This window comes from Heliangelus exortis, chromosome 27, assembly GCF_036169615.1.
Source record: "Heliangelus exortis chromosome 27, bHelExo1.hap1, whole genome shotgun sequence".
Lineage (NCBI taxonomy): Eukaryota > Metazoa > Chordata > Aves > Apodiformes > Trochilidae > Heliangelus > Heliangelus exortis.
In genome coordinates this window covers 3242829-3261066 of record NC_092448.1, presented here as the reverse complement: position 1 = coordinate 3261066, position 18238 = coordinate 3242829, and the positions used below count along the sequence as shown (strand labels likewise).

At 67.5% G+C, this 18238-nt stretch overlaps 4 protein-coding genes across 16 annotated transcripts; 1 reads left to right on the top strand and 3 right to left on the bottom strand.

Annotated features, from left to right (window-relative positions):
- Window positions 1–959: 959 nt before the first annotated feature.
- PBXIP1 (PBX homeobox interacting protein 1) lies at window positions 960–4098 on the bottom strand. The gene is given in 12 exon segments (XM_071726922.1): window positions 960–1034; window positions 1036–1392; window positions 1394–1906; window positions 1990–2115; window positions 2204–2277; window positions 2367–2390; window positions 2574–2789; window positions 2868–3006; window positions 3086–3135; window positions 3222–3327; window positions 3403–3481; window positions 3987–4098. Coding segments are annotated over 11 exon segments (1740 nt in total). The 5' UTR covers window positions 3463–3481; window positions 3987–4098.
- Window positions 4099–4241: 143 nt separating this feature from the next.
- PYGO2 (pygopus family PHD finger 2) lies at window positions 4242–6348 on the bottom strand. 2 transcript variants are annotated; one of them, XM_071726971.1, is made up of 3 exons: window positions 6112–6344; window positions 5936–5985; window positions 4242–5839 (listed from the first exon to the last, which is right to left on the bottom strand). In XM_071726971.1, the coding sequence occupies exons 1-3, from the start codon at window positions 6233–6235 to the stop codon at window positions 4751–4753; spliced, it is 1263 nt and encodes a 420-aa protein (XP_071583072.1). In that variant the 5' UTR covers window positions 6236–6344; the 3' UTR covers window positions 4242–4750. The 2 variants fall into 2 exon arrangements, with proteins under 2 accessions (XP_071583072.1, XP_071583070.1); XM_071726969.1 differs by having other exon boundaries at window positions 5936–6348.
- A 799-nt stretch (window positions 6349–7147) lies between these two features.
- On the bottom strand, window positions 7148–16557 carry SHC1 (SHC adaptor protein 1). 12 transcript variants are annotated; one of them, XM_071726991.1, is made up of 14 exons: window positions 16473–16549; window positions 14573–14659; window positions 11069–11230; window positions 10821–10891; window positions 10501–10564; window positions 10209–10328; window positions 9732–9785; window positions 9581–9632; window positions 9315–9441; window positions 9060–9228; window positions 8843–8903; window positions 8577–8744; window positions 8229–8491; window positions 7148–8061 (listed from the first exon to the last, which is right to left on the bottom strand). In XM_071726991.1, the coding sequence occupies exons 2-14, from the start codon at window positions 14582–14584 to the stop codon at window positions 7933–7935; spliced, it is 1452 nt and encodes a 483-aa protein (XP_071583092.1). In that variant the 5' UTR covers window positions 14585–14659; window positions 16473–16549; the 3' UTR covers window positions 7148–7932. The 12 variants fall into 12 exon arrangements, with proteins under 12 accessions (XP_071583092.1, XP_071583087.1, XP_071583088.1 ...); XM_071726986.1 differs by having other exon boundaries at window positions 8577–8741; window positions 16473–16548; XM_071726987.1 differs by having other exon boundaries at window positions 8843–8891; window positions 16473–16548.
- Window positions 16558–16768: 211 nt separating this feature from the next.
- On the top strand, window positions 16769–18081 carry CKS1B (CDC28 protein kinase regulatory subunit 1B). Its single transcript, XM_071726968.1, has 4 exons — window positions 16769–16786; window positions 16864–16973; window positions 17604–17731; window positions 17840–18081. The coding sequence occupies exons 2-4, from the start codon at window positions 16915–16917 to the stop codon at window positions 17890–17892; spliced, it is 240 nt and encodes a 79-aa protein (XP_071583069.1). The 5' UTR covers window positions 16769–16786; window positions 16864–16914; the 3' UTR covers window positions 17893–18081.
- The last annotated feature ends 157 nt before the right edge of the window (window positions 18082–18238 follow it).

Genomic DNA, 18238 nt, shown 5'->3' with positions numbered 1-18238 from the left:
CACCCAGCATCTCCCTCCTCCCCTGCACCCCCTGCCCCCAACAGAGCCCCCCCAACATTCCCCCTCCTCGCCCCCCCTTATCCTCCAGCACCCTCCCAGTACCCCCCCTCAGCACCCCAGTTAACCCTCCCAGCACTTCGGTTCCCACCCAGCATCCCCCTTCCTCCCCTGCACCCCCTGCCCCCCAACAGAGCCCCACATCCCCCTCCCCTTTTCCTCCAGTACCCCCCCTCAGCACCCCAGTTAATCCCCCAGCACTTCGGTTCCCACCCAGCATCCCCCTCCTCCCCTGCACCCCCTGCCCCCAACAGAGCCCCACATCCCCCTCCCCTTTTCCTCCAGTACCCCCCCTCAGCACCCCAGTTAACTCCCCCAGCACTTCGGTTCCCACCCAGCATCCCCCTCCTCCCCTGCACCCCCTGCCCCCCAACAGAGCCCCACATCCCCCTCCACTCCCACCCTTTTCCTCCAGTACCCCCCCTCAGCACCCCAGTTAATCCCCCAGCACTTCGGTTCCCACCCAGCATCCCACTTCCTCCCCCCCAGCTCCACCCCAGCACCTTCCTCCTGCCCCCCAGCACCCCACTGCCCCCCAGTACCCCTTTTTCTCCCCACTGATCCAGCTCTGCCCAGCGGTGACTTTATTGCGTGGTGGCCGTGCAGTGTCACACAGTGCCTCTGGGATGGGGGGGGGACCTTAGTGCTGCACAGCCGTTGGTTGGGGGGGGCCCAGAGCAGCCCCCGGCCCCCTACAACTAGCAGGTGGGGACCCCCTGCCCGGGGGCTGGGGGTTCAGGTTTGCAGTGGGGGGGCTGCCCTGGCTCTACCCGCCCCTGCGATGCTGCCGGGGGGGTCTCGAGCCCCGCTCCTTTCCGGTGCTGCTGCAAGAGAAGGGGGGAAGCATGATGGGGGCTGGGAATGAGCCCCCCCAAGGCCCCCCCTGGTGCCCCCAACCCGGCTCACCCTCGGTCCCCTCCATAGTGCCGCAGCACGAACTCCTCGAAGTCGTCGGCCGCCTCCTTGTCACCCCGCTCCCCGCCTCGCCACGTCCTCCAGCAGGTCCTCCACGTCCTCCACGAAGTCCACGAAGCGCAGGCGGTCGTGGGTGAAGGCGCCATCGGGCCCGAAGAAGCCCCCCAGCTGCGCCGCTAGCCCCCCAAAATGTCCCCCCCAGCCCAGCCGCCCCATGAACTCCTCCAGCAGCCGCAGGAACGGCCCCTTCTGCACCGGCTCCAGCGGCGTCCCCAGCACCTCCCGACCCTCTTTGTGGGCGCAGTCGACCACCCCGGAGCAACCCTGGGGCACCCGGTACCGGCTGAGCGGCGGCAGCTCACGGGGGGGGCCGTGGTATGATTTCCCCCAGGTTTTGCCTGCTTTATGCTCGCGGGGGGGGGCGGGGGTCCTTCCCGTGGGCTTTGCCCTGCTCCTTCCTCTCCTCCTCGGACCCGTGCCGCTTGTACCGTTTGCTCTCCTTCTTTTCTGCCTTGTACGGCTTCTTCCAGTGCCCGGGGAAGGATTCGGCCTCCTCCAGCTCCCGGCTCAGACTCTTTTCCAGGGTGCTCAGCTCCTCCATCAGCCCCTCCAGACCCCCGGTTCTCCGCGCCCGCTCCAGGGCTCCCATCAGCTCCTGCCTCACCGAATCCAAGTGCCACCGGGAACCCTCCCGGCGGGCTGGGGCACCGGGGGGTTTCTCCGTCACCGGCTCCCTGCTCCCAGGGTTGCCCGGTGCCCCTGGGCCCCGCAGGCGCTGGATCTCGTCGCGGGCATCGCGGAGCGCCGTGGTTTCCCGCTCCAGCGCCGCGTGCAGCCGCGCGTTCTCCGCCGCCAGGCTCTGGCGTTGGGCCCCGGCCGCTGCCACCTCCCCCTGGCTCCTCTGCAGCAGGGCCTGCAGCTCGTCTTTGTGGGCCTGGGGAAGGGATAAAGGGGTCGTGAGCCAAGCCGGGTGGTGCTGGTGTTGGCGCTGGTGGGTACCGGTGCCGGTGCACACACCTGCAGCTCAGCCTGCATCAGCCGGATCTCCTGGTTCTCCTTGGCCAGCTTGTCCAGGAGCAGGTTGAGGGACTGGAGGTTCTGAGGGTCCCCCGTGTCAAACACGGGGGGCTTCTGCTGCGAGTCCTGGGAGAGAGAAAGGGTGAGAAGACCTTGGCCAGCTCAGGAGACCTTGGCTCAGCCCCCTCCCACTGCAGACCCCCTCCCTCCTTACGTTGCTGTCAGGGGGCAGCGGCCACTCCTGCTCCCCAGCCGCCACGTCCCGGCTCACCACGTTCTCCACGGGACCTGAGGAGGAAATGGATGGGTACATCTGACTGGGGCTGCCTGCGGGGTGCACACAACCCCCCCCGGAATGGGTGGTCCCTGGTACTCACCATCCACCGGGTCGTAGATGCCACCTGGGGAGAGGAGGGGACAATGAGGGGGATGCCAGAACCATACACCCTGCCCTCGGAACACCCACTCTGCCCCCAAGACCTCCACCCTGCCCGAGGCTGTGGCCCTGAGACCCCTGTCCTGCCCCTAAAACTCATTGCCTACCCTTGAGACCCCCCCCATTCTGCTCCTGGGACCCCTCTCACCAGTGACAATCAGCAGCCCCACAGCCACCAGTGCCAAGGCACCCAGCAGGAACTTGCTCACGTTGAGCCCATCCTCAACACCAGTATCCAGTGTCCCCTGGTGCGGGACAGTCCCGGGATGGGAGGGGCCGGGCCGGGGCTTCTGGCCCTGCCGCCGCTGCGGCCCCTCGGTGTCATCGTCACTGCTGGTGCAGCTCCCCTCCTCCGTTGGTGGCCCTGGGGAGGGACTTCCAGGGAGGGTCTGCACCCTGGCACTGCCAGCACGAGACCCCCCGGGCCCTGTGAGGGCCTGACCTGTTTTGGGGGTGCCAGTGGAGGGTCCCAGCTCAGCCTTGGACTCCTCCTTCTCCCGGACATCTGGCACACCGGGCTCTGAGGGGCCATCTGGAGCGGGCACAGCCCCATCCTGGGGGTCCCGATGCTCCCCCTGCTCCTGCAGACACAGACACTGGGATCTGAGGCGTCTGTGGGGTGAGGGGAGCAGGACCCCAGACCCCTGGTCCCCAGCTTACCCCCAGCCCAGAGCCCTCAGGGACGGCAGCTGCGTCCTTGGTGGTCACAGCTGGGGAGAGGCAGAGCCACAGTCAACCGGTGACACGGGGGTGACACCAGGCCTGCCCCACCCCCACCGGTGCTGTCTGCCTGTACCCGTGTCCTGGGAACCATCCTCCTCTTCCTCCTGCTCCAGATCCTCATCCTCAGCCCCGAGGGAGGTCGATTCCTGCTCCGGCCCCACCGTGGTGACAGGCAGAGCCTGGGGGAAAGGGGGTGGGGGGTAGCACCTTGGGCCCCTCTCCCTCCCCCACATCCCCCGGGGTGCTGCCCTCACCTCGCCCCCCGCCAGCACCCAACTGCTCTCCGAATCCCGGGAATCCGATTTCTCTGCCATGGGGACGGCCCAGAGACACCTGGAAGGAGACGGACGGGCGGACAGACGTGACCCGGTACCACCGAGATGAACCGCGGGGCCCGTTTATGGATGGAGCCCCCAGACCCGGCTGCCCTTTGCTCCCAACCCCCGGCTACCGCCACCGTCCCGGGATCACCGGCCCCCCCCGATCCCCCCCGGATGCCCCCCCGGGCCCAGCTGCCGTCGCGGGGTATTTTTAGCCGGTGATGCGACAGGGCAGGTGGCCGGGGGACGCGGGGCCCAGCGAGGGGACACGGGAATGGCAGTACCGGGACGGAGACCCCCACCAAGGGAACCGTCCCGGGGGTCCCGACCCCACCGGTGACACCCCCCACCTCCCTCCCCCCCCCCAAATCCCCGCGGCCACCCCCGGCAATGCCCGTTCAGTTCATTGCGCAGCCCCGAGCCGGGTGAGTTCCCCCCCCACCCCCTCCCCAGGACCCCCGGCCCCAGCGGGGAGAACGGCTCCAGGCCCGGGGCTGTGTCCGTGTCCCGGTCGGTACCTGCTGCCGCGGGTCGGTCCCGCCGGTAACTTTCTCCCGGTGCCGGTCACCGCCCTCGGGAAGGGGCGGGACGTGACGTGAATAACCAATGAGGGCGGGCGGCGGCCGCGGCGAACCAATGGGATAGTTCGGAACAGGGGAGGTGGGACGGGGTGGGGAGGGGGGGGGGTTGGCACGTGGGGCCCCCCCCCCCGGTACCGGACACCCCACACCTCCCCCTCCCATCCCCGGTGGGAGCGGAGCCAGACACGGAGAGGCGGGTTCAGAGTTTTATAGCGACGGTACAAAAGTTTCCATTAACGATCGGCAAAAACGGGGTGGAACGGGAGGGGTGGGGGGGGTAGGAGGGGGGCACCGGGACCGTCCCGAGTAACGGAGATGGGGGTAAGGAAGCACCGGGACCACCCCGAGAATGAGGAAGGGGCACCGGGACCACGTCAAAGCCCCGGGGAGAGTCATGGATGGCGGTGAGGAGCAGATCACACACCTCCAGGGAAGAGCATCGACCCCACCCCAAACCCCCCGCACTTGGGGGGGGCACCGGGGCCCCCCAGGATTGGTGCAACGGGGCCGGAGCCTTCCCCATAGCACGGCCAGCCCGGAGCTCCCGGTGTGTGCCAGCGGCAGCCGGTGCCCGCCGAGGGAGCAGAGCCAGAGCCTGGAGCCATGCCTGGTTTGCAAGGGAAACGGTTACAAAAAAAGGGGATTTTGGTCCTAAATCAGCGGGGGGAAAAGCTGTACACGGCGGCAGGTTGGGGGGCGGCTCAGCCGTCGTTGGCTGCCACCAGCTGTCCCATGCCCTCCCGCACGTAGACCGATTGGATCTCCTTGGTTTTGAGGCAGAAATCGCAGGCCCAGACGGCGGAGGCCTCGGTGGTGAGCAGCCCGTAGGCGTTCTCCGTCATCCCGGTGCACTCCCGGTGGAACCACTTCTGGCAGGAGGCCTCGCACAGGATGGCGTCCTGGTCGTCGTTCACCTCGTTCCGACAAGCCCCGCAGGGGTACACCAGCCCGGGGGGGGGCTGGTGACCCGACCCCCCGCTTGTTTTACCGGGAGGGGCCGGGGGGAGGCTGTTGGTTTCGGGGGTGCCGGGGGCGCGGCCGGCGCTGTTGGGGGCGAAGCCGGGCTGTGCCCCGTTAACGGCGGCCGGGGAGCCCGAGTGCTGCTCCTGGGTGAAGGTGCTGGGCGGGGGGTTTAGGGATTTGCCCCCCTCCTCACCGCCGGCGGGGAAGCTGCTGGGGTCGGCCCCGGGGAAGGGGCTGGCGGTGGGGGGCAGCGGGGGGATGTTCTGCCCGGGACGCTGCATGGGCGACTGTCCAAAGAGGTTACCGGGCTGGCTGAAGCGCTGAGCCACCGCCGGACCCCCGGGGGGAGCGCTGAGGGCCGAGCCGGGGCCCATGTCCCCCCCCCGAGGGGGCTGCCCCATGGTGGGGGAGATCATGGGCCCGAAGCCCCCCACCGGCCCCTGCATGAGCTGCCCCGTGGGGGGGCTGAAGTTCTGTCCGAGGGGCTGCCCGAAGGGCTGTGCCGGGAAGCTCATGGCCCCGGGCTGGCCGTAGCCGGGGGTCTGGGGGGGCATGCTGAAAGCCGGGCCCATCTGCCCGGGGGCGAAGGGGGGGGGCTGCCGCCGCAGGGGCTGGGGACCCCCGCCGTAACCGGGGGGGACCTGCGGCGACATCCCCCCCTGGACGCGAAAACCGCCGAACGGGACGGGGCTGCCCAGGAAAGGAGCGGCGGCCCCCCCGACTTTGGGGGCTCCGAAGTCATCCTCGAAGGGATTGGAGGCCACCAGGTGGTCAACCATGGGGGTGGGCGGCGGGGCGAACTCCGAGAGGTGCGAATAGGCGGGGCCCTGCGGGGAGGAGCGGAGCACCGGTCAGGGCTGCGGGACCCCCCCGCAACGGTCCCGGCTTCCCCCGCACCGGCCCCGCTCCCCGCCCGCCCCTACCTGCGTGTTGGATTTGCGCCGCTTCTTCTCGGGGCTCTTCATCTGCAGCCCTGCGGGGACAACCGGACCCGCGTCAGACGGAACCGGGCTCCCCCCCCCCCCCCCCTTCCCATCTCCAAGCCCTCCGGTGTTCCCTGCACCCCTGGTTCGGTTCGGTCCGGTCCGTCTGTGCTCACCTGCCTTCCCCTGCTTGCGACCGGGCCCCCCGGCAGCGGCTCCACCCGCGGGGTGTGGGGGCCCCGGGGGGGGCGGCGGGGCCGGGACGCCTCCCTCCAGCTTCTCGGCGTGCGGGGCCGCCATGGCCCCCGCTCCGCTCACTCCGCGCCGGCCGCCGCCATGGCCCCACCGCTGCCCCGCGCGGCCGGACCCACCGGAACCGGAACCGGAGCGGGGCCAATCGGAACGCGGAGGGTGGGGCGTGGGGCGGGACCACCGCGTTCCCGAGTGGGAAGGGGGGGGTGTGAGGGGCAGACCAAGTGCGGGGCGCTGCGGGGGGGGTAGGGGGTCAGAATGGTCCATGTGCCAAACAAGGGGGGGGGAACACATGGGGAGGGGGGGTCAGAATGGTCCATGTGCCAAACAAGGGGGGGGCACGGGGGGGACAAGACAAGAGGGGGGGTCGGACATGGAGGGGGGAGGTTATGTCAGAATGGTCCATGTGCCAGATAAGGGGGGGACATGGGGAGGGGGTGTCAGAATGATCCATGTGCCAACCAAGGGGGGGGACGACACATGGGGAGGGGGAGGTCAGAATGGTCCATGTGCCAGATAAGAGGGGGACATGGGGAGGGGGTGTCAGAGTGGTCCATGTGCCAGACAAGGGGGGGGCACGGGGGGGACAAGACAAGAGGGGGGGTCGGACATGGAGGGGGGAGGTTATGTCAGAATGGTCCATGTGCCAGATAAGAGGGGGACATGGGGAGGGGGCGTCAGAGTGGTCCATGTGCCAGACAAGGGGGGGGGGGACACATGGGGAGGGGGTGTCAGAATGGTCCATGTGCCAAACAAGGGGGGGCGGGACGACGCAGCGCCCGCGCGTGGAGTGGGACGAACCATGTGGATGGTTCGCGGGGGGGAAGGCAGGAGCGTGGGTAAACCGAGTGGGACGGACCATATGTGACACCGTGGGGGGGGCCACGTGCCGCCCCCCGACGTGGTGTTCCCGGTACCACTCCCACCCCCCCGGTGCCCCCCCTCAGACGAGGCAGGGCCTAGAGAAATACCAACTTTAATACCAACCGCCCGTTCCTTTGGTATAGCGGGGCCCGGGGGGCCCGGGGAGGAGGGGGGGGAGGGGGCTGCGCTTTGGCTCCCGGGAGGAGGGGGAGGGGGGTGCATGCAGGGGGGGCCCCTCCCGCCGCTGCCCCCCCGGAGCTGCCGCAGCCGGACCCCCCCGGGGCCGGGCAGGGAGCTGGGGCGCAGGGGGAGCACATCCCGGGAAGGGGTACGGCCAGGGCTGGGAGCGTGGGGGGGGTCTCTGGGTGTGTGTTTCCCCCCCCCCCAGCCCCGTGGCTTTGCATAAGAGTGTGGGACCTGCGGGGTCAAGGCACAGAGTTAACACGTAAAGTGATCGGGTACGGCCGGGCCGTGTGCTGGGGGGAGCTGAGCCCCCCCCTCTGCAGCCCCCTGAGGGGAGGGGATGGGACCGGGCTGCCCCCCAAAACCCTCAGCCCCCTCCCCACAGCGGGGAGGGGTGAGAGAAGCTACAACCCGGCTGGGTTTTGGTAGGAGCTGAGCTGCTGTGCAAAGGCTGGAGCTGGGAGCAGGCAGGGGGGGCTTTTGCAAGAGCAGCCCCCCACCACCCAGGCAGCTCACCCCACCTGCCCGGACCCTCCCCGTGGCTTTAGGTCCACGGGGTGAAGGGGGGACGAGCCCCAATCCCGGGCCAAGTCCAGGCTCAGTCCCGGGCAAAGCACCTGACTGAGAGTCCGAGGTCTCTCCCTGGGCAAGGGAGTGGGGCTGGGGGGGGGACCGTGAGGTGGGACCCCCCCGGGGGCTCAGAGTCTCCTCTCCACTGGCTGCTGCAGGCACATCTCACTGCCAGCAGAGATGATGGGCAGGTGATTGTCCATGTGGTAGCTGATGAGGTGGCTGACGCTCTCAAAACGATGATCTTTGGTCCGCACCTGTGGGGTGGGGAAGGGGCACTTGGGGGGGCTGCCCAGGCCCGTGGGAGGACACGCCGAGGACAGGAACCCAGTTCAAGCTCCACCACACCCTCTCTGTCCCCTGCAGGTTCTTGGAAGCCCCACCCCAGCCAAGCCAACGTCCCCAGGACATTAAGAGGACTCACCACGCCCTCAGGATCCACAAGCAGGAGGTGTTTGGGCTGCCCTCCCTGCAGGCCGGTCAGGACGTACTGCCCGGGGGTGGTGGTGCTCTCCCTCACCAGGAAATCTCCGTTCACCTTCAGCAGCTTCTCAGCCTCCTTACGATTCATCTTCCCGTGGTACCAGGGCTCCCGTCTCAGCTGCTCCTCCATGGAAGCCACAACCTGGGCGGGGGGCAACCCCACTGGCACAGACGGGGGGACACGCAGGGCATCTTCAAAGGGTTCTGTGAGAGGGGAGGAGGCAGAGAGGAGCTGGGGGTCCAGCACTGACCTCACCACCAGCCCCCAGCCCCCAGACATCCCACTCACTCATGTCAAAGAGGTCCCTCTGGGCGCTGCCGTTGGCTGTCGTGGGGGTGCCAGCAGCTGAGCCCTGGCGTGTTTTGTCCACGTTCTGCACGTTGACATAGGAGGGGTCATCAAACAGGTCTGTGCGGCCGGAGGCACCGGCTGGAGCTGGGTATTTCTCTCTCCCTGCTGTCAAAAGCACCGTGCTGAGGCAGCTCACCTCAAGGGGACCCGCTGCCGAGCTCCAGGAAAGCCACAACCAGGAGTGGCCACGTTTGACACCTTACCTTGGGCAGGAGGGTGCTGCTTTCGAGGGTCGTACTCCCCGCCGGATGCCTGACCAACGGGCTGCAAGGAGAAAAAAGGGGTGAGCCCAGACAGCCCCCCCATCCTGTCCCACTGCCCCATCCTGGGGCTGCTCTCATGCTGGAGTAACCCTGGTGGGGTTCTCACTCCTGCCTTGGGGTGTGGAGTCTCCCCAGGAGGATGTACCCAGAGCCTTACCAGCGTGGCCCCCAAGTGATTTGGGGTCTGAGCAGCCCCATCCCGCAGTCTCATGTCCACCACCCCCCCAATGGGGGGCTCCTTGCCAGGGAAGTCGTTGTAGTATTGGTGATCAGGGGCTGGTTCCTCCTCCTCTTCGTCCCAGGCAGAGCCATCAAACCCTGCCATCCTGAGGGGGACACAGCAGAGATGAGCAGCTCCAAACCCAAACCATCTGGAACCTCTTCCTCCCAGCTGCACAGCCCCTTCCTTTACCTGTCGTGGGGTGTCACCAGCTTTGGGGGGTTTTTCAGGTACTGTTTGAAGCGCAGCTCGAAGGCCTGCCCGATGGTGCTGATCACGTCCTGTGCCAGCCCCTCGGGGCACTCCAGGATATGGCAGGCTGGGGAGGGAAGGAATGCCTGGATCTCCCCTCTCCAGCCTGCCCTGGGCACCCCAGAGCCTCCTGATGGGGCACCCAGTCCCTGCCTGCACCCCCAGACCCAGAGAAAAGGGCTGTGGGGTGGGGGTGGCAGCCTCACCTCTCTGGTTGACGGGGTCTTTGGCAACATAGGCAACGTACTCGGCTGTGTCCTGCAGGCAAGACAGAAGGGGTGAGATGAGGAGGGGGCTGGAGAGGCCCCCCTGCCCTGCAGAGGATGGGGATGTGCAGATGGGACCCTGCATACTCACCGGGTCTCCCCCCGAGGCGAAGGAGATGGACTGCATGTGGTGGTTGGCAATGATCTGCAAGGCAAGGGGATGGTTAGAGGCTCCTCAGGGCCCAGCAGGAGGTGACACCTCTGTGCTTTTCCTGGGGGTGACCTGGCACAGCCCCTTCCAAGCCTCCAGAGCCCTGGTTATGAGGCACAGACCACCAGGAAAAGAGCTGAGACAAGGGTGGGAGCAAAACCAGGAGACCTGCTCTGGTGAGACCTCACTTGGGTCTCAGAGCCACCAGGACAGATCCTGCAAAGCACACAGGGTATTGCTCCAACCTCCACACCCCGGGGGGCTGGTGAGGAGGTGGCCACTCAGCAGGTCACACAGCCCACCCGGACATCCCTTAGGGAAGCTGAGGAGATCCCCTGCCCTGGCAGGGCCCGGGATGGGGGACATAAGAATTCCTGCTCCTCCAAAGGCAGCCACCCAGCCCCTCCCTGCCCTCACCTGCTTGCAGTCAGAAGCCATGAGGTTGAGGCTGCTGGTGGAGATGGTCAGGGTGATGGGCATGCCAGCAAACTTCAGGTTGCTCTTGCCCAGGATGGAGTTGAGGGAGCGGCCGCAGGGCTGGGGGCAGAGGGCAGCGTGGGGAAGGGGCTCCCTGGGCCAGACACAGCCCAGCTCAGGGGGGTGCAAAGCACATCCCACACCACTGCTCCTGCCAGGCTCTGCCAGCCCCAGGAGTGGTGTGGGACGGGAGCCAAGGGCTCCCCCCGTGCTCCTCCCAGCCCAACCTCACCTTCCTCCTCCGCACGGCACCCTTGGCACCGGGCACGGCCTCGCACACGAGCCCGATGGCCTCCCTGTGGGGACACACAGGATGTCACTGTCCCCCAGCACCTGCCCTCCCCATTCCTCCCTCCGTGACCCCCCAGCTGTGGGGTCAAAGGCTCGGGGAGCAGCACAGAAAGGACCAACTGGAGGATCTTTCGTTGGGGGCAGTGCTCTGGCATTGTCAGAGGAGGCTGCAGGCAACCCAGAGCTCCACATCCCCCCAGAGGTTTGCTGGGGGCTCAGACACATTCCCTCCTATCCCCCCCAAAAAAATGCAGAGCTCACCTGGTGACCTGTGTCCTGGTGTTGAAATCCAAAGCCCTCATGGACTGCAGGACCTCCACACAGCCCATGTACTGGGGGGAGACAGCAGGGTCAGCCCAGACAGCCCCGGGGGCTGCTCCCCACCACACGACCCCCCTGGCCGTGACCTCCCCCAGCAATCCCACTGCCCCCCCTTTCCCCCATTTAGGTGCTACACCAGGAGGTACCCAAATCTCCCCCCATGACCCTTCTGGGTCCCCAACACTCACCCGGACATGGTAAGAGACCCCAGGGCCCATGACCTTGTCATCGGGGTGCAGCCAACCACGGGTGGGTTTATTGACGAAGCTGCCGTGGCGGGTCCATTCGTCCCCCCCCAGCTGTCCCCCTTCCACCCGGGTCTTCTTCCCGCAGCTCAGCTTGTTCATATCCTGGGAACAGACAGTGACAGATCCCGTTGAGTCCGAGCCGGTGGCCGTTCCCGGTGCCGGTGTCCCGGTGAGGCTGCCGGTGTCCCCCGGGGTGCTGCCGGCCAAAGAGCCCCTCAGGCTGAGCAGGTTGGCGGGGTTTGAGAGCTTCAGGTTGGCCATTTTGGGGAAAAAGGAGCAAAGGGTGGTGGGGCTGTCCTCTGACTCGGGTGAGAGCTCCCCGAGAGGGGTGGCGAGGCCGAGGGAGGAAGAAGAGGACAGAGAGCCAGGAAGAGATGGTGTGGCTGTGGGGGACTCTGCTGGGGGGGGCAGGGGTCCCCCAACCACCTCCTCCAGAGAGGAGATGGACTCATTCCTCAGGTGGGTGTATTTGCTCTTCTGCAGGAGATCCATGCTGGAGGTGAGAAGGGCTGAGGCTGGCTCAGCCTGGGTGGAAGCAGCCGGATGGGTCTCAGGGTGGCCCCCCGGAGGGTCCAAGCAGGGAATTCACCCCCAAACCTGAGCTGAGCCGAGTGCCAGGCCCGGGGCAGGCTGGCATGGCTGGCAAGGGAGAGCTGGGATGCCCGGCCGCGGGGCTGGGGGCCGCTGGCTCCGCACCCTCACGGCCGATCGATCCGATCGGCGTCAGCACAGATGTGCAGATCCGGCTGGAAAACGACCCCCCCCCGGCTCCCACCACGGCAGGGAGGGAAAGAACAAGGGGCAGGCAATGCCCCGGGGAAAGGTGCTCAGCACACGGGGTCCTCACGCCCCACGCTGCTCCCGCACCAGCCAGATGGACACAAATCTCATTGTCCTCAACTGGGGCCGGATCCGGCTCCTTCTGCCCCGCTGCTGCTCCCAGGAAATCAAAAGCATGAATATTTAAAGCCCTGAGATGAGGCAGCCACGGAAAGCATCCAAGTCCAGCCCAACGCCTCTCAGAGCACCGTCCAGGAGTAAACCAGGTCCTTCCGTGGGGCCGGTGCCACGCAAGCCACGTGCTGGGCCACCGCTGGCCGTGCCGGGGGAGAACGGAGCCCGAAGCCGGGGGGGCCGCGGTGCCGGTGGGGATGGAAGGACATCCAGTCCTTGGAGAGCACGGATGTCACCCGGAGGAAGAGGAGGACGCACGGATCCAGGTGGGAGCTCAGCCGGGCTCAGCGCAGACCCGCGGCCGGGAGGAGGAGGAGGAGGTGGGAGAAGCCTCTGCTGCCCATGGCTGCTGCCTCCCGCATCCCGGAGGTGCTGAGCACCGGCTCCTCCCGGGAGCAGGGAAGGGGCTGCGGCTGCTGGGAAAAGGCCGTGCTGACTCACGGGTGGCGGGGCGAGCTCTGCCCGCGGCGGGGGCTGCGGGGGCTGCGGGGGCAGAGCAGGAGGGGCTGGGGAGAGGGGTGGGGACCCGGCACTCAGCTGGAGCAGAAAAATCAAGGTCACGGGCGGAGCCAACGCGAGCCGGAACACGCCGGGGGGCAAACTGTGGCCCCTTCCACAGACAGGAGCCGGGCAGAGGTGTTGGGGGTGCGTGTCACATCCCCAAAGAGACCCCTGAGCCACATCTCCACGGCCTCCTCCGCACCTCTTCCACCCTCCCTGGGTCGGAGTGGGGATTGCGGGCAGAACCCGCAGCACCCGAGCCCTCCCGCTCGCCACGGGTAACCCAGTGAGTGGCTCCGCAAAACCCGAGCCCAAACTGGGTGAATCCGTGCCCAAGGGAAAAGCTCTCCCAGCTCGGAGCCGGCTCGGTGCTGGCAGCCGCCTCCCCCGCTTCCCCCGGGGCTGCCACGGGAGGGGGAAATAAACGGAAAGGTGCAGAACGGAGCTGGGAATCGCCTCCCACGAGGGGCTGCGGGTCACTACGGCGGGTCCATCACCTGCCTCTTCCTCCTCCTCCTCCTCCTCGGAGCGTTGTGCTGGCTGCCCACGCCAGCCCCCACCCTCAGCTCCCGTGGGCGGTGGTCCCAGGGGTGCTGAGAGCCGTCCCACGGAGTGCTGCCCGGTCCCTGCCGGGGGCCCCTCGGTGCTGTGACCTTCCCGTGGCCGGCAGCAGCACCGCAGCTCTAAAGAAAGGCAGGAAACCCAGGGCCAGGGAGCCAGGAAACCGCCGGCCCGGCCAGGGGCCAGCCAAAACCCCCCGGCTGCCGGGGGGAGCCCAGTTGGGTGGTGGCCAAAAGGCACCAGGCAGTGGCCTTTGGCCACCAGAGCCTGGCAGGTGGCCAGCGTGGGGCTGGGGTCCCCCACAACAGGCTTCGTGAGGTTCCTGCAGGGTTAAAGCAGGAGGGTACTGACCAGGGGGGGCATTCTCAGCTCCTCACTGCACCCCACGTCCTGGCTGTGGCCCAGGAAGGTGGCAGAGCCCCCCCCCGAAACTCATGGAGGGGTTGGGGCACCCCGGGGAGCTGCAGCTCCTGCTGGGCCAGACCTCTGCTTCTGGAGATGGAATAATTCCTGATTTTATCAGAACCTCCTGCCGCCAGCCAGCCCACGTCACCCCACCAGCTGGTGACAGAGCCTATTGCTGCTGCTCCTGGCTCTCCGTGACCAGAGGTGCCACCACTGCAGCCCCCCAGAGCCCACCCCTGGGTGCTGGAGACCCCTCCCCATCAGGCTGGATCACAAGAGGCAAAAAAAGGGAGAGGGCAGAGCAGCCACCCCAGCTGGATGGGCAGCACCAGACCCCAACCAAGTGCCCTGCCCCTTGCCAGACAGGCCAGCAGCAAGCTCCTGTCCCTGCAGCCACCACAACTGTCCCCAAGGAGCCTCCCAGGACACATCCTCATGTCCTGGCAGCAAGGAGAGGCAGCGGATCCTCCCCAGGCACGGGAGAGGCAGAGGGATTCAGGCCACTTTTGAGTGCCTGGGGTTGGGACTTCAAACACAGCCCCAGGACGAGGAAGAGGAGAGGGGACCCTCCAGGCCCCGCTCCTGGGCCAGCTCCCAACATCCTCCCAGGAAACACAAACTGGGAGCTGAGTCAGAGACCTGGAACACACCAGTGGTTTGGCAAGAAATCGAGGCCAGGAGAAGCTGCCTCACGTAGACAACTGGCCCCCTTGCTCCAAGAGTGGCCACAGCAAAGCCACCCCGGGGGCTCTGGGGAAGAGAGGAAGCAAACTAAAAACTCCAGTCCAAGTGACAGCTGTTCGGGTGGTTTTTTTCCCCAAAAAAAGCAAAAAAAAACCAAAAAAAACCCCCCAAAAAACGATCGCAACAGCGCGGCGTCTCCGCGTTCCTCTCTGCTGCTCAGAAAAGGGGCTGGGAGCCGGCAGTGAAGAACCTGGGGAGGAGGCTGTGGCCCTGCCAGCGGGGAGAGAGGGGAGGCAGGATCCACCACCGAAGCCACCAGCCCTCCACCCAAGTCCTTACCACGTACTCCATCGCCGGCGGAGGGCAGGGAAGGCCCCGGGCAGGGAAGAGAAAGACACAGCCCCTCTGGTCTGGCACTCCGACCTGCTGTTCGGGGACAAACAGGGAGTTAGCCAGCCCTGGGCCTGCACCAAGAGGCAAACCCTGCTCCTCCTGGCTGAGCAGAGGCAGAGGGGACACGCGGAGAAAACCTGGGAAGCCTCCTGCTTCCCATCCGAGGGAGGATGGAGCCGGGATGCGCCGGCTGAGGCTCTGCTGACGCCTCCTCCAGGTCGACACGGGGCTGAGAGTCACCCCCTGACCCCGGGTGAGTGGTGGAGCCCCAAAATCAGCCCCAAAATCAGCACCCGGAGGGCTGAGGAAGGGGGGGAACGGAGGAAGTGCTTCCCACCTCCCGCTAAAGGAGGTGCAGAGCCTCCGGGGGCTGTGGCCCCCTCTTCCTTTCCTCTCCGGTGAAAAAGGGAATCGTGGAGACTTGGAGAGGGGAGCCAGGAAGGGCAGGAAGCTCTGTGAGGAGAAAACAAGGCAAGCAAAGCAGGAGCAGCTCCAGAGCCACTGAATTTCTTTCTCCAACCCCCCCTCCCCTCCCAGCCAACACGGTCACGGCCGGGCCAGCAGCCCTGATTTATTTCCTGGCAACAATCCTGCCCTTATCTGGGACCTGGGAAGGCAGCACCAGAGCCCGGGATGGGCATTAACACAATTAGCTCTGAGATAAGATGGGCCCAGCTCAGCACACCACGGATCTGCCCCAGGCTGGGTCACTCAGCACCGAGCAAAGGTGACAAAGAGACAGGGATGGAGGATCAGGACCCTGAGCCGGGGTGCTCGGCCCCGTCAAAGCCTCCCCGGGACACGGATGTGTCCCCACCAAGGAGGGGACAGTGCCCAAAGAAGCCCCCTGGGGCAGGGGGACCCAGTCCCAGCGCTCCAGCACCCGAGAGCTGGAGACGGATCACGGAATCACTTGAGAAATTTGGGTCAGAAGTCACCTTTGGGTCACATTTGGGTCTAAATGTCACCGAGTCCTGGGACGGTGTCACCGAGTCCCCTGGAAGGGTCTGGGGGTGTCCCCGGGGAGCACTGCTGGAAGTCACCCCCTTTACCCCCCGGCAGGGCCTGGGCCACGGTTCCCGGGACCCCACGCGTGGGGGTCTCCACCTCCCCATCCCAGAATTTCAACCGGAGATGGGGGGGGGGGGAAGCAGCCCGCGAGGGACGGACACACGGACACCACCAACCTGCCAGGGATTACACCGAAGGCTGCAGCGAGGGAAGGGCTTCCCCCGCCCGCACCACCGGGGCTGCCCCGGGGACCCTCCGCCCCCTTCCGGGGAACCGAAATGCAGGCGGGGTTCCTCCGGTCCCAGCCGGGGCCCCGTCCGTCCCCGGGGAGGGGGGGTAGGGGGTGTCACAGCAATCCGGAAACCGGGGCTTTGCCCCAGGCCGTGACCGGGTCCCCCGTTCCGGTCTCCCCTCCGAGCACCCGGGACGGGGCGACACAAGCCGAGGCCCAGCGAGAGGCCCTGGGAACACCGGGGGGATCCGGCGTCTCCCGGTATAGACACCGCCGCCGTCCCCGGACGATCCGCCCAGGGCAGGGGCCGAGCCCCCCGTTCCGCTCCCCCGCACCGGCCCCGCGGCCTCCACAGCACCGGGGGCGGCAGCTCCGGGAGAGGTTGACGGCGAGGCGAGGCCTCCCGCGAGGCGACGGCGGCGGGGACTCAACCCCGGTGGCACCGGCACGACGGGAGCTACCAGGGGGGAGGGGTACGGCGGGGCCTGCACGGCCTCCGGTGGCGCCGCAAGAGGCCCAGCAGCTCGCGGGGGTCGGTTCGGTTCGGTTGCGCCCCGCCCCCCCCTCCTCCCCTCTCCTCCCTCCCCCGACGTTCGCGCTCACCGGGGCACCATGGGTCTCGCTCCGTTCGTCCTCCGGTCCCGGGTCCGCTCCGCCTTCCGCTCCCCCCCCCCGCCCTCCCCCCTTTCCCCGCCGCCGCGCGCGCCGCCACCCGCTTCCGGCCCACGCCCTCCGCGCGGCCCCGCCCCCTCCCGTTCCCCCCCTCCCCTCCGGTCTCGTCACGTGACCGGCGGGCCAATCGCTGGCCGCGCGCTACCCGCCGGGCAGCGGCGCTTTAGCCACGCCCCTTCTCCTCCACGCTGACCAATGGCGCGACGCCACGCCCCGTGATGTCCCGGCCCGCCGTGAGGCGCTGACCAATAGGAACGCGGGGCGGCGGCGTTTGAAAGAGCGGAGGGGGGCGGGGGCCCCAACGGCCCCGGGCGGGCACTGAGGCGGGGGGCGCGGCGGGGGCGGCGGGAAGGGGCGGACCAGGCCCGCCGGCATGGCGCACAAGCAGATCTACTACTCCGACAAGTACGACGACGAGGAGTTCGAGTACCGGTGAGCTGAAGGGAGGGGGAAGCTCCGGTAACGGCTCCTGAGGGGGGTGGAGTAGGGTGTGTGGGGTTGGCCTGATAACGGGTCCCTGGGAGAGGGAGGGAGGGAGGGAGGGAGGATCCCGGTAAGGGCTCCCGAGGGAGAGGGGATGTTTCGGTAAAGGCTTCTGTGGGGGGGAGACGGTCCGGTAACGGCTCTCGGGGGTGTCCCGGTAAGGGCTTGAGGGATGGGGTGGGATACGCGGCGGGGGTGTCCCGGTAAGGGGGGTTTGGTAAGAGTGAAGTGTCCCGGTAACCGCGCTGTCCCGGTAACCGCGCTGTCCCGGTAACCGTTCACCGGGGGGGGTTGGGACAGTAATGGTTTCCCGGTGGCACAGGAGGGGAAGGATTCCCGGGGGTGTGGGAGCGTTCTCCCACTCACGGTTCCGCGGGGGGAGAAGCCGTTAACGGCTTGTTAGGGGGGGGTGGTGGGAGGCGGGAGTCACCCCGGTTACGGTTCCCCGGTGGATTCGGGAGGGAGGAGGGAGGCGTATCACGGTACCGGCTCCGTATCGAGGGGGGTGCGGGGTGCTGCGGGGGTGCTGCCGGTGCCCGGTTGCCCGGTTCCCCGGTGCTGAGGGCCGCGGGTCCGCAGGCACGTGATGCTGCCCAAGGACATCGCGAAGCTGGTGCCCAGGACCCACCTGCTCTCGGAGTCGGAGTGGCGGAACCTGGGAGTGCAGCAGAGCCAGGGTTGGGTCCATTACATGATCCACGAGCCAGGTGAGCCCCTCACGGGGGGGAAAACGGGGGGGGGACGGCGGCCCGCGGGCCCGGTCTGACCCCCCCCTCCCCCTCCTCTTCCCGTTGTTGCCCTCCCCGTCACCCCAGAGCCTCACATCTTGCTCTTCCGACGGCCGCTACCCAAGAAACCGGAGAAGTGAGCAGCCCCCGGTCTGCCGCAGCCCCCCCCCCTCTCCCCCCAGCTCAGACAGCGCTTTCCTTTTTCTCGTCGTTCCCCAGACGCTGCTCCGGTCGGTACCGGTGTCCGTCGGTACCGACCGGCAGTCCGGTCCCGGTGCCCCTTCCCACCTCCTGTCCTGAGCGTTCACCACGGGTTCAATAAATGGATGTTCGGGAGCTGTGTCTGTCCGGTGCTGGGGAGAGGGGACGGGGGAGGTAGATGGGGAGGGGCGAGAAGAGACTCCCGGTGCCTCGACACCGCCTGTCCCGGTGCTATCGCCATGCTCCCGGTGACCGGGGGGAAGAGGAGGCATTCCCGGTGACAGT

Bases quoted from the DNA above. Each gene is read 5' to 3' on its own strand.
- PYGO2 (XM_071726969.1), bottom strand. From the start codon at position 6,235: ATGGCGGCCCCGCACGCCGAGAAGCTGGAGGGAGGCGTCCCGGCCCCG. The intron at 5,840-5,935 runs GTAGGGGCGGGC...TCCTCCCCGCAG, and splicing joins GGCGCAAATCCAACACGCAG to GGCCCCGCCTATTCGCACCT.
- CKS1B (XM_071726968.1), top strand. From the start codon at position 16,915: ATGGCGCACAAGCAGATCTACTACTCCGACAAGTACGACGACGAGGAG. The intron at 16,974-17,603 runs GTGAGCTGAAGG...GCGGGTCCGCAG, and splicing joins GACGAGGAGTTCGAGTACCG to GCACGTGATGCTGCCCAAGG. The intron at 17,732-17,839 runs GTGAGCCCCTCA...CCGTCACCCCAG, and splicing joins TTACATGATCCACGAGCCAG to AGCCTCACATCTTGCTCTTC.
- SHC1 (XM_071726980.1), bottom strand. From the start codon at position 11,620: ATGGATCTCCTGCAGAAGAGCAAATACACCCACCTGAGGAATGAGTCC. The intron at 9,786-10,208 runs GTGAGGGCAGGG...CTTGCCTTGCAG, and splicing joins TGGCTTCTGACTGCAAGCAG to ATCATTGCCAACCACCACAT. The intron at 9,633-9,731 runs GTGAGTATGCAG...TCTTGCCTGCAG, and splicing joins TCGCCTCGGGGGGAGACCCG to GACACAGCCGAGTACGTTGC.